Raw genomic sequence first — 14,342 nt, 5'->3', positions numbered from 1 at the left:
ACCTTTTCAAAGTTTAAGCATTAGAATTTGATCTGGACTAAGTTACCTCCAAAGCATTATTAACTGCAGCTTCAAAGTAATGTTGTCTGCAAAAAAATCAGCCCAAGGTCACTGGAGAATGGCTACAAACAGTACAACAAGGAGAACTGTCCAACTTGGATTAAAAACTTGGACATTGCATTTCTTGGCTCTGATGCTTTTGCAAAACAAAGTAGAATATCCTTCTTAGATCAGAAGATAAGAATCGTTCCATGATCACAAATTAGGAAACCTTTCCTAATTGCAAGAGACCTGGGTCAGAGTCCCTGAGAATGGGGTGTGTCTGGTACAAGGACCACACTTCTTGGCCCGCATGCCAAGCCAAGACAGAATTCAAGGCAGTGATCATACACGCTGGGGGCAGTCAGATCTACTCAGACCAGCAGCCGACATCCACTACCCCACCACCGCCACACTCCAGGCTGCTTTCCACATGCTCAGGCCGAGCCACGCATGAGCGAAGTTCCATAGAACCCAGGCAAGGCGGAACTTTGTGATCTTGGACTCTGGGCTCAATGGGACCCGGGAGCAGAGATATTCTGCCTGCTTCCCCCAATCTCCGGTGACCCAGGGGTCATACCCATAAAGCCACCTCCTGCCAGCACCAGATAATCTCCTCATCAGCCACCCTCCAGAACTCATGGCGGCTTCTCCTGGAACAGAGCATAAAATGAGGCCCCCATAACCATACTACAGGACTCTGCACCAGGGGTGCCCCAGAGGGGGATGGGTGAGAGCTCTCCCCACCCAAGGGACCCAGCCCCGGCAGCCGACCCCCACTACCCAACCACCACCATTCTCCAGGCCACTTTCCACACACTCAGGCCAAGCCTCATACATGAGTGAACTTATTCCTGGATCACATGGCTGCTTTGCGGCTGCGTGACACATCATCATAAAGAGAAATATATAGGCCTCTGGGAGAGCCCGGCAAGCTACCGAGATCCGAGCAGCTACCCTTCCGCATGGTAGAGCCTGGCAAGCTCCGTGTGGCGTATTCGATATGCCAAATACGGTAACAAATAATAGGTCCCATTCTCCTGACCCTGGAAAAAGCCCTAATCATTAGGAAAAATGAGTAAGAAGAGGCTGCTAAAATCTCAAGGCTGGGACAAATGGAGACGTTACTGGCACCTGCTCAAGTAAATCGATGAACAACAGGATAATAGTGATACAGTGATACAGTGATACCACATTACTTGAATTAAGTTTCTTGACAATGTATGATTTTTTTTGGTGAAATCAATTGGTTGAAGTATTCTATTACCAATCCTATTTTCAATGGGGGCGAATTTAATTTTATTTTTAGTGAAACTTTATTTAAACACAGTGATTTACAAAGTTGCTCTCAATACAGTTGTTTCAGGTAATTCAGTGTCCCCACACCAGTCTCACCACCAAACAGCCCCGGTTTTCCACCTATCCCCTAAGTCCGCTCTTTAGGAGGTGACAAAATCATTTACTTTGTAGTGTTACAATGGATATCTCATTGTAGTAATGCTCTTACTAAAGTCAGAATTTACTGAGTTCCTAGGGGCTAGTCAAACCTTGTGTGGAATTGTTTCCACTCGTTGAGGTTGGTCGGCTTCTACATAATTTCCCCATCTAATTTTCTGTGCTTCTACTAAGCTGTCAGCCTTGTGAAGTCTGAAGGTGTGTAGCCTCGCAATTTAGGAGCTTTAGAGATAGGAGAATCAGTTGTCAGCATCTCTCTGAGATAAGTCGTGAAGTGGGACCATTTCTCTGGTGGCAATATGTGCCAGATGTGGCACGTCTTTCTCCTCCTCTCCCCGTCTCTCTGTCTCTTTCCCCCTTTCTCCCCTCCCTCTCTCTGTCTCTCTGTCTCTCAACCCCTCTCTCCCCTCTCTCTGTCTCTTTCCCCCTTTCTCCCCTCCCTCTCTCTGTCTCTCTGTCTCTCAACCCCTCTCTCCCCTCTCTCTGTCTCTCTCCCCCTCTCTGTCTCTCTCCCCCTCTTTCCCCTCTCTCTGTCTCTGTCTCTCTACCCCTCTTCTCCACCCTGTCTCTCTGGCTCTTTCCCCCTCTCCTCCCTCTTCCCTTTCTGTCTCTCTCCCCTCTCTCCCCTCTCTCCCCTCTCTCTGTCTCTCTGTCTCTCTCCCTCTCCCCACACCCCTCTCTCTTCTCTTGCTCTCATTCCAGCTCTCTTTCCTTTGGGGCATTAAGATTCATAATACAAATACAGAAAAGTTATCATGTATATCCCTTTACCTACTTTCAGCGCTCAGTTCTTGTCCAGGAGATCATTCCCAGCTAGTATTGTCATAATGATCCCTTCTCTATCCTAACTGCCCTCACCTCACACACACCTGTGGCAAGATTCCAACCATTGACACTTTTATTAATTGTGTGTCTAAGTTCCCCATTATTATATTCCACATAGATACTGGCTCAATCCGTCCTGCCGGGCCCATGGATGCAGTTCTCTAACGAAACCTGAGTGATGCTGAAGTTACAATTGCTGGTCTGTGGTCCACTCTTGAGAAGAAGTTCAACATTCTGTGAGAGATCAAATTATAGGTCATCTGAGCTCTACTAACCATATATTATATTGGAGTTGAATTTTGAAAGAATAATAAATACATGTACTTCAGAGATTGTGATTTAAAAAAAACCTTGGTTATTTGATGATTGCTTTAAACAGCAGCAATACTATATTCCTAAAGAATTTCTACATGCACATATGCATATCCTTATATCATTGATGTGGGTCTCTTTTTAAGTATATATAGCTATGAGTGAAATATGTTTTCTCAGTAAAGCTTGTATTTAAGTATTAATAGCTTCATTTTTTTCTTTTTGGGTCACACCTGGCGACGCACAGGGATTACTCTTGGCATATGCACTCAGGAATTACTTATGGCGGTGCTCAGGGTACTATATGGGATGCTGGGAATTGAACCCGGGTCTGCCACATGTAAGGCAAATGCCCTACCCGCTGTGCTATTGCTCCAGTTCATATGCATAGTTTCTTGGCATGGTTTCCTTTGTTCTGTCTGAAGGGAGGTGCCAATATCAACGAGCAATGAGCAGAATAGCACCCATCATGGCATTATTCCACCCCCGCCCGCGTTAGGCTGAGGATGTAGTGTCTATTTTGCACCACCACTTCTCCGATGGCAATGTGCATTCATATCCTCTGGGATCACATTTATTATTCAGAAACTTAACTCAGCATTATTTTTTTTTGCTTTTCAGGTCACACCCAGCAATGCACAGGGGTTACTCCTGACTTTGCACTCAGGAATTACTCCTGGCAGTGCTTAGGGGACCATATGGGATGTTGGGAATCGAACTCAGGTCAGCTGAATGCAAAGTAAACACCCTACCGACTCTACTATCACTCCAGCCCCTGACTCGGCAAAGATTGGCAGGTCTGTGGTCTCTGTACCCCTAACATACTCTTGCATGTCGAAGCTGCACTTTCTCATCTGTATCACTCTCATCTGTGATCCCATGAGAAAGGAAGGTCATGCTAATTTGACACTTCCTTAACCAAGCATTTTATTTGTAATTAAGTAATACATTTACCCATTTCAAAAGTTGATAGAGGGTTGGAACAATAGTACAGCTGTTAGATCATTTGACTTGCATTGGGCTGACTTAGGTTCATTCTGTCACCCCATCAGGTTCCCCAACCTTCCCAAGAGCATCCCTGAGTTCAGAACCAGGAGTAAAACCTGGCCACCACTAGGTGTGGCCAAACAATAACAACCAAATAGTTGTGGTAAGTTCTTCACTTGATTCTTTTATGAGTGCCTGTGAGCAACTCCTAAAATATATTTCTAAAAATTTTATTGGAGAAAATATATTCATATCCTCGTATAAGAACATATAATATTGGGGCTGGAGCGATAGCACAGCGGATAGAGCGTTTGCCTTGCACGCGGCCGACCTGAGTTCAATTCCCAGCATCTCATATGGTCCCCTGAGCACCACCAGGAGTAATTCCTTAGTGCAAAGCCAGGAGGAAGCCCTGAGCATCGCCAGGTGTGACCCAAAAAACAAAATATATATATATATATTATTCTATAGATATAGATATAGAAATATCCATGTGGAATGTACTCTTAAAATTTATTGTTCTTAGCGGGACGCTGGTGGAATCTCGAGCCGGAGCCGATACCAGCGCAAGACCTTCGGGTCCAGAGACTGCTTGGAGACACTCTACTAGTCTATCAACTAAGCCAGAGCCCCACGCCTGCTGATGACGGGAAATAACCATCCTTTTCGGTTTTTTTTCCCTTGTCAGGCAGCGTGGCGATTACTAAAACAGGCGTGAACTCGGTGGCGCGGGGCAAGGGGGAAAAAGAAAAACTATGTAACAAACAGCGGGACTTAATATCTCTATATTCTTAGCAATGGAGAACTATCAAATGCCTCCTTGGCAATAGGACTGCTTTTCTTTTTTGGGGGAAACCCCAACAACGGTAGTGAGTTGTGTGTCGAAACATGGAATGTAATCGAAATAAGGCGTAATCGAAGTGAAACATATCATGTGCAAGGGTTGGGACTGGGGAGGTGGGAGGGGGCGGCAGGTATACTGGGGGGGTTGGTGATGGAAGATGGGCACTGGTGAAGTGAAGGGTGTTTGAGAATTGTATAACCGACATAATCCTGAGAACTATGTAACCCTCCACATGGTGATTCAATAAAATTAAAAAAAAAATTTATTGTTCTTTTCAGCAGATTCACAGTTAACATAAAATTAATTTATTCTATTTATAATAAATTTACAACTAGCATGCCATGAATTCACATTTAATACATGGTATGAGTCTGGAGCTGCCAATCAAACCCACCCAACAGAGACACTCAGACATGCTGCTGTCTCTGACCTGATGTCACTTGCCTCCCGGGCTAGAGTTGAATGAAGTTGGCTTATAGCCACCCAAGCCTCATGCAAGCCTGAGTTCTCTAGCTATGACCACCAAATTTCTTCCATAATGACAAAAGGGAATCAGTGGTTGTTAGAAAACCAGGACACAAGGTACCCCCAAGAGACCTTCCCGAACTCAAAATGAACACAGATTTATCGCAGGGTCATTGGTACTATGCATCCCTGGTCATCCTTCAGACCTGTTTAAACATTGGACAAATGGGGGCACCTCGGAAGGACTCACTCTGGAAGGACCAGAGCTCCCTCATTTGCATAAGCTCAGGGATCACTGTATCACTGTCATCCCATTGATCATCAATTTTCTCAAGTGGGCACCAGTACTGTCTCAATTCATCCTAGCCCTGAGATTTTAACACCCTCTCTTTACTCGTTCTTCCCAGCGGTGCCGCATTGGAGGCTCTTTCAGGGTCAAGGGAATGAGCCCCAAATGCACTGCGCACTTCTGGGAGGGTTGTTTTATAGTCTCTGGATCTTGGCCATTGATTGGATTACAAGATCAGGGATATCCAAGCAATAATAGCCTCATCTCACAGGTTGCTACCAACCCTGCTGAACTTGGGTTCTCCAATTGCAGTTGGGAATTCACAAATACACCCCCCCAGTACCCTGTAGCTCTAAAGAGCAGGTTACTAAATCGCAGTGACAGGGAACTTGGGATCACAATGCTGCCCAGGTCACCCAAACTGTGATAGAGTCTTGTGACCAGACCACAGCGACAGTGATTTCTGGTCGGGGACTGAGGCTCACTCCACCTCAGAGACTACAAGGGTGTTAGAGACTCAACTTCCTCTGGCAATTTCAGCCCTGGCAAACCAGAGTCAAAGGCTCCAGCCCAGTCCTGTGAATCTGAGACCGGGATCACTGATTAGGTCACTTTCTTCCCTTGTCCCTGTGTGTCACCGACTCGTGAAAAAATAAAGTGAATCTGTCACTCAGAAGAATGGGGACAAGGGACTGGAGATATAGTACAGCAGGTAGGGTGTTTGCCCTGCACTCGGCCAACCCGTGTTCAATTTCCAGCATCCCATAGGGTTCCCCCAGCACCGCCAGGAGTAATTCCTCAGTGCAAAGCCAGGAAGTACCCCATAGCATCACCGGCTGTGACCCAAAAAGCAAAAAAAAAAAAAGAATGGGGACAAAATCCTCTGCTCTATCAGCACTGCGTGAGGAGTACATCAAATTGCTGGTTTTTCACCTTAATGAAAGCAATGGAAGTGAGCAACAAAATCAAAGAAAAGTTGATTTAAAAAAATTTTGTAAAGCTTGGAAAATTTTTGTAAAGCTTGGGCAAACAGATAGTGCAGTGGGTAAGGCATTTGTGTTGCACATGGCCAACCCAGATTCAATCCCCAGCACCCCCTAGCAAAATCTGCCAGTAGTAAGCTCTGAGCACTACCAGGTGTGGTTGCCACCCCTCCAAAACAAAGAAAGAAAAAATTATCCAGATGTAACAAAAGTTACTAAAGATAACGGTTGTTGAATAGTTACAGAATAGTAAGCTTCAACTGCAGGACTCCAATCTGTTACTCAAGGACAATGTGCATATCTCAAAAATAGATGGAAAAAAATGTATTTAAGAATTGAAAAGAACTTAAAGGATATATGGCACAGCAAGATTAACAACCTCTACATCACAGGAATTAAAGGAAGAACTGAAAGTGATAAAGACAGTGGCAGGTGGAAGAAATAATAGCTGAGAACCTCCTCAATCTGAGGACGGAGAGATGAGCACTGAACCAGGAAGAGGAGGGGGAGGAAAAAGAAAAGGGAAAGAATTTTAAGAATCACTAAATCAGCAAAGAATGAAGTTGAAACAAATTCATAGCTGTCAACAATCACCTTAAAAGCAAAATAATTAAATTATTCAATCATGATTCATAGGGTGACTCTGTTGGGGGACAGGCGGAAGGGCAGTGGAGGGGGAGAGCAAGAACAAAACAAAACCCAAAAACTGCTTACAAGAGATGCATTTATTTCTGGAGGCAGAACACAGAAACACTGAAAGTGAATCATTTGGGGGGAAAATTCCATACAAACAGAACTAATAAACTCATTTTTTTTACTTTTTGGGTCATACACAGCAATGCTCATGGGCTACTCCTGCATCTGCACTCAGGAATTACTCCTGGCAGTGCTTGGGGGACTATATGAGATGCTGGGGATTGAACCCAGCTCAGCCACGTGCAAGGAGAACGCCCTCCCTGCTGTACTATCACTCTAGTCTCATAAAGTTCTTATTGTGCAAAATAAAACTTTAAAATAGGCAGTCATGAAAGACAGACACTGCAAAATGATATGTGAAATGATAAAGAGTCAATGTATCAATAACATAAACTTCATCAATATATTTATTTCACCAACGATCAGGGCACCAAATAACATAGTTGGAGCAAATAATACAGTTACAAAGAAAGATTGTCATAAACACAGCAATAGTAGGGGATAGTCACACCCCAATTATATCAATATCAATAGACAATGACTAAGTCAGCTACACAAATGAATGTTGTAAACAATGGGGAAAATTCACAGCAAATTTTCCAGATTGTTAAAATTATACAAACTAGTTGGCTATCATCTGTATCTTGTTCTTTAATACAGTTGCATCAGGTGACCAAACAGTTAACTTAGTATAGTTCTTTCCAAGAAGTTGCTCTTAGAAATGAATGCATACCGTGTTGTAATTGGGAACCACAAAATTTCTTAGCTCCCAATTTAGTAATGAGTTTGAGAGAGTGCAGTATACATGAAAACACTTTCATACCAAAGCAAGCAGATCATTAATAAAGCATGCCAAGCATAACTTTTATGGCCGGTCAAATAAAAACAATGGAAAATCTAGAAATAAATAAAAATATAAATCCATTCCATGCTTTGACCAAAAGCATCATGTGGTCAGTTTCTCAGTATTTGATCTCTGAAATAATTGGTAGTTCCTCCATGCTAGGATAATGGTACTTTCATTGTTTTCTTCCCAGTGAGAATTTTCAGAGCCCCCTTGATGTCTTTGTTCCGGAGACTGTAGATGAAGGGGTTCAGCATTGGTGTGACTACCGTGTACATCACGGAAGCTATAGAAATAGACTGTGAGTTTTGGGTACCAGTAGAGCTCACATACACCCCTATAGCAGAACAATAAAATAGGGAGACCACTGTGAGGTGGGACGCACAAGTGGAAAACGCTTTATACTTCCCCTGAGCTGAGGAGATTCTCTGTATAGATGAAACTATCTTACAGTAGGAGTAAAGGATCCCGCCAAGGGGACCACCCCCGAGAACTCCCGCTGAAAAGTAGATCACCAAGTCATTGAGGAAGGTGTCAGAACAAGCAAGATGGACCACCTGGTTGAGTTCGCAGAAAAAATGAGGAATTTCCACTTCTTTGCAGAAGGACAGTTGCAACGCCATGAAGATTTCTAACAAGGAATGCAGGACACTCACGATCCAGCACACCAGAACCAGCAGTCCACAGAGCCGGGGTTTCATGATGACTGTGTAGTGCAGTGGATGGCAGATGGCCACATAGCAGTCATAGGCCATCACGGTTAAAAGGAAGTTATCCAATCCTGCAAGAAGGATGGAAAAATACATCTGGGTGATGCAGCCTTCATAGCTGATGGCCTTGCTGTGCGTCTGGATGTTCAGCAGCATCTTGGGGACGGTGGTGGAGGTGAAGCAGATGTCCACGAAGGACAGGTTGGAGAGGAAGAAGTACATGGGCATGTGGAGGTGGGGGTCTGAGCTGACGGCCAGGATGATGAGCAGGTTCCCCAGCACAGTGATCAGGTACATGGACAGGAAGAGCCCAAATATTAGGGGTTGTGATTCTTGTTCTTCTGAAAATCTCAGAAGAAGAAATTGTACCATTCCTGTCAGGTTTTGTGTTTCCATACTGTGAATGGCACTACAGGACTGAGTAAGGCAAAATTATTATTTTTTATGTAAACAGAGATTGCTTTTGCTTTTAATTTTTCATTGTGATAATATTTGATTATTGTGAGTGCTTTAGAAGAACAGTTTCACGTCTATGGAAATCAATGCCAACTTTATTAATTTATTTATTTATTTTTGGGTCACACCCGGCGATGCACAGGCTGTGCTGTCGCTCCAGCCCCATACACCTTATTTTTAATCAAAGTAGACATCAGTTTCTATGGATCTTGGAGAAACTGGAGTTGCTAAACATTATTCAACTAAGTATCTCTTAAAAGCAAATAGCAGATTTTAACTAAAAGCTTGAGAAAATAATTATAAATCTAAGGTTGGGTAATAAAATATACTCAGTGGTGTGAAGGTGCGGTATATGTCTATCTCTAAAGCCACAGAGACTGTAAGCACGAAACCCAAACCATAGTAATTAAATTTTAAAATGTGTCAGTCAAGGAGACAGGACAGGGTTGGGGGTGGGTGGGAGGGAAGCTGGGGACACTGGTGGAGGGAAGGGGACACTGGGACTGGTGTTGGAATATTGCATGAAACTCTTTCATAGATAGTTTTGAAAATTATGGTGCTTAAATTTAAAAAATTTATTCAGACCAAGAAATAATAAATCAGATGTAAGGCTCTCAAATGAAAGATCACTGTATCACTGTCACTGTCATCCCATTGCTCATCAATTTGATTGAGTGGGCACCTGTAGCGTCTCCATTATGAGACTTGCTGTTACTGTATTTGGCATATCTAATACATCACAGGTAGCTTGCCAGGCTCTGCCTTGCAGGCGAGATACACTCTGTAGCTTGCCGGGCTCTCCAAGAGGGGCAGAGGAATCAAACTCGGGTCTGCACGTGCAAGGCAAATGCCCTACCTGCTATGCTATTGCTCCAGCCCCTCAAATGAAAGATAAAATAAATAAAGTTTAGGAGTATAAATGCCAAAAAATCACAATAAATAAGTAAAACAATAATGTGCAAACATTATTTGAAAGGCAGATAAAGGTATAGAGAGCAAATATGTACAAACCACATGAACATTATAGTGAAATTAAAGGGCTATAAAATATGTGTTAAATACTCTAAACTCAGTAGCAGTTTATGGAGAGGGGTTGCCCCATTCACATTAGTCAAGCTACAAAGAAAATTTGAATACCCCAATAATTAGGGCTGGCAGTTCTAGCAGTTAGAAATTTGGGGCACAATTGAAATTGAAATCATAGTGCTGGGGAAAACAGTGTTTCAAAAGACAGCTGTGGCAATCAACATTACAGGTCTATATACATTTTTTTTTTCTGTTAAAGTAATGAAGACTTTACTTACTCAGGACTACCTCAATAGAAAAAACGATACCAAATCCAGCTCTGAAAAGAGTGGTTACTGGGTATTCACAGTAGCACTAAAGTGTCAAGAGCAAGGTGGGTCTGTGGAAATAGGGAAATTTGGGCAGGATCGATAGTACAGCGGGTAGGGTGTTTGCCTTGCACTCGGCTGAACCAGGTTCAATTCCCAGCATCCCATATGGTTCCCCGAACACCACCAGGAGTAATTCCTGAGTGCATGAGGAAGGAATGACCCCTGTGCATCGCCGGGTGTGACCCAAAAAGCCAAAAAGATAAAAAATTAAAATAAAAATAGGGAAATTCTCAACCAATTATACGGGATTCTGACAGGAGGCAGACTGGAAAGGAAGGTGGGACAGTCACTCTATCCTGACTTAGGATGATTTTTGCTGCAACTGGGTGAGGCAAATTTGACTATATTTTAAGATATAAGCATAGAATTAATATTTTACATTAATATGATATTTATTATATTAAGTACCTGTGGTGTATTCAATATGCCAAAAACAGTAATGATAAGTCTCATTCCCCTGACCCTGAAAGAGCCTCCAATCATTGGGAAAGACGAGTAAGGAGAGACTGCTAAAATCTCAGGGCTGGAAGGAATAGAGATGTTACTGGTGCCCGCTCAAGTAAATCGACAATCAACGGGACGACAGTGATTACAGTGATACAGTGAAGTGTGTATTTAATAGGTGTATATATATAGTATATATACACATATATACGTATATTATGGTTTCAATAATGAATTAGAATTGGTGAGTTTTTGTCCCGTGTAAGGAAAAAGGCATTCCAAATGAATAAATGGCATGATGTTTTGATTGTTTTGGTTCTATGCTCAGGGCTCACTCCTGGCTCTGTGCTCAGGGCGCTCTCCTGGCTCTGGGCTCAGGGCTCACTCCTGGAGGCCTCATGGGGCCACTTGGGATACAGGGACCAAACCTGGTTCGGTTGCATGTCAGGTGAGAGCCCAACCAACTGTACTACATCTCTCTCACCCCCAAATGGTGCTAACTTTTAAAAGCATATTTAATCACAGAGGATAAAAGAAAGTATAAGGATGAAAGAGATGTGAAAATGAGCTGGGGATAAGTATAAAGGGTGACTTAATAGCACCAAGAATGCAGATGATTCTTGACTTTGCTTTTTGCTTAAATCAAAGATATTCACGTGAAGTATATTCAAGTGTTGTTTACACAGAATAGAAACAAAACTTCATACATGGTTGAGTGCATGTAAGCCTAAAATTATTGCCTGCTCATTCAAAATCTCAAAGCAGGAATCAGTCTCTTCACTCAGAGACAGGACATTTTATTCAAGAATGACAATGAGAGAAAATTGCAGTCTCACAGAAAAATGCTCAAGCAGCACACACTAAAAGCGAGTCATAAATTGTTTATAATCATTAATCATATTTTGTTTAACAATGAATGACTTTATATATGACTTATTAGTTATGTTTTATATAGACATATATTCAAATAATATAAAATTACTCTATCTGCCTCAAAGCAGAGGATGAGAAATAGATTAACATGTAATCATTTGTAACTTTGTACACATGTGACCAATGAACTAGAGTTAAAATTTTGAATTTTCTATAATATAATCTAATTATACATGCCAGCATATTCTTGACTCAACAAGGTTATCTGAACATCAAGAGGCATGACATTATTCGGGGAAAATTTCTTCCAAATTTCTTTATGGGTACCAGGAGGTTGTCTCCATGGCTTGGAAGCTAGCCTCACATGCTGGGGGAAAATCATCCCAGATAGAGAAGGGAACACCAAGTAATATGTGATTGGAAACCCCGAGTGGGGAGGGAGATGTACCCTGAAAGTAGACTAGAGACTGTACATAATGGCCACTCAATACCCCTATTGAGAACCACGACACCCAAAAGGAGAGAGAGAACAAATTGGAATGCTCTGCCACAGAGGCGGAGTGGGGTAGAGGGGATAAGATAGGGGGGAGGGAGGGATACTGGGTTCATAGGTGGTGGAGAATGGACACTGGTAGAGGGATGGGCTCTCGAACACTGCATGGGAGTAAAACAAGCATGAAAATGTGTGAATCTGTAACTGTACCCTCACTGTGACTCACTAATTAAAAAATAAATAAATTATAAAAAAGAATAAATTATCCTGCAAGAAAATAAAATAAAATATTAGAGGCTTGTTGTCTGTATATCATAGGCTAATAAAACATACCCTATGTCCTTATTTTTTCTTATGTACAATGTTTCAGTAATTGTGCATTTGTGCTCTCTCTTGAAAATGTTATAACAGCTCTTGATTTATCCTTAATCTGTGCCTGTGTGAGGGTTCATTGGTACTTAGTTCTCATTGGTTACCAACAAATCATCCCTTCTTCTACCAACCACAGACAATGTTAAGAGATAGTTCAATGATTTTATTTTAGCCTAAGACCCAAACTTGTGGCCCAAAGCACAAGACTCCAACTACAACAGCTAAACTTTAAAATGCGGGGTGGGAGGGAACCTGAGGACACTGATGAATGGAAGTGACACTGGTGGTGACGTTGACACTAGAACACTGAGTGCCTAACACTCAACTAAGGATAACTTTGTAAGGCATTAGTATCTTAATAAAAATGTTTTTAAAAGTAGTGCAAAGTACCATAATGTGAGTGATTTCACTAATCCCACCACATCGTAAATTCTATCAGAGGCTTCCTTGCATGACTATGTATCACTGTATCACTGTTATCCATTGCTCATCGATTTGCTTGAGCGCGCACCAGTCCATTGTGAGACTTATTGTCACTGTTTGTGGCATATCCAATACACCACAGGTAACTTGCCAGGCTGTACTGTGTGGGTGGGATACTCTTGGTAGCTTGCCAGTCTCTCCGAGAGGGATGGACTATGTATACATAAATTAAATAGAAACAATCATATGAACAAATTCTATGATTCTAATGAATCTAATGAAAAGCAGGAACAAATTGACTGTTGACTATAACCTACTAAGGACTCTAACAGACAATTCACAAGCAAAGCAATGTCAATTACGCCCATGAATATATTTAGACACATGGAAAATGAAATAATTAGAAAGAACTGTTAGCCTAACCCTTCTCAACAATCTATCATTGTCTTACTAGGTGTATCTCAAGTTGTTGCATCTGTGTCTATTTTGTCTATAGGTAAATGTATGCTTTATCAACTATGCTTTATAATAAAAACTAACAAAAATGCCTTCATTACTTAACACCTCTACAGTAAATTCAGAATTTACCCATTTCCATTAATTGCAAAGATTGTTAGTCTTTGGTTGTACTTTGACCGCAGGTGTCTAAGCCTGCACTGCTTCTAATTTTTCTCCTAGTAAAATGATTGATCCCTCCTTATTGCTTATGAACTCATTTTTGGCCATCATAATAAAGTATCAATTAATTAACTATGGAGCCAACACAGTGATCTCTGGAGTCTGTTCCAGGATGGCAGACTCTAACAAAAGCGACCTCAGGTACACCTTCTTGCCTTATCTCCCACAGAACTTCACCTGCACCATCCCCGTGACATGCAGACACACCTGGGTGGAATTTCTGAGTCAGACCTTTGAATGGTCTCCCACAATTCCCTTGGTGGTGGAGCCTGAAGCCCAGACAACACAGCAGGCAGGAGAGAAGCCTTGGTCTCCCACCACGCTCAGGACTGGAGAGCACCAAGCACGTTGTCGTGACCGACTCAGGTAAAGAAGCTGAGGGACTGAGCAGAGGAGCTACTTATGGCTCCTGCTGTCTCTCCATTGGGCACGCTGCCTTCCAGTTTCTATGGCCACTAAGTATAGATTCCCCTGTGGGCTATTTGTCTGGACAGAATGAAAATTTCCTGCTGATTTTCTATTTCTAATAAGGACCTTGTCAGAATATGTCTTTGTGTGATTGTTCAGATAAGATCTGAAGGGACTTAACCTATCATCCCTAGGTCGTACTCAACACGTGGAATTATTCTCCTAAAAGATCAAATTTTTACAAATCATTAGAATATATATTAGAATCCATATATATTATACATACATATTATACATTAGCATATAGTATTGGAGTACCTGTTATTATTAGAATTCATGTTATAAATAA

The 14,342-nt window shown here is 42.1% G+C and overlaps 1 protein-coding gene across 1 annotated transcript; it reads right to left on the bottom strand.

The window, feature by feature from the left end:
* Positions 1-7,897: 7,897 nt before the first annotated feature.
* Positions 7,898-8,845, bottom strand: LOC101552480 (olfactory receptor 7A10-like). The gene has a single exon (XM_004615042.2). It carries the CDS (start codon positions 8,843-8,845, stop codon positions 7,898-7,900), a length of 948 nt encoding a protein of 315 aa, XP_004615099.2.
* Between the last annotated feature and the right edge of the window lie 5,497 nt (positions 8,846-14,342).

Source organism: Sorex araneus, chromosome 2 (genome assembly GCF_027595985.1).
Source record: "Sorex araneus isolate mSorAra2 chromosome 2, mSorAra2.pri, whole genome shotgun sequence".
NCBI classification, from domain to species: domain Eukaryota; kingdom Metazoa; phylum Chordata; class Mammalia; order Eulipotyphla; family Soricidae; genus Sorex; species Sorex araneus.
Note: the sequence above shows the minus strand (reverse complement) of the source record. Positions and strands in the feature narration are given on the sequence as shown.

Coding starts and splice junctions, on each gene's coding strand:
- LOC101552480 (XM_004615042.2), bottom strand. CDS start 8,845: ATGGAAACACAAAACCTGACAGGAATGGTACAATTTCTTCTTCTGAGA.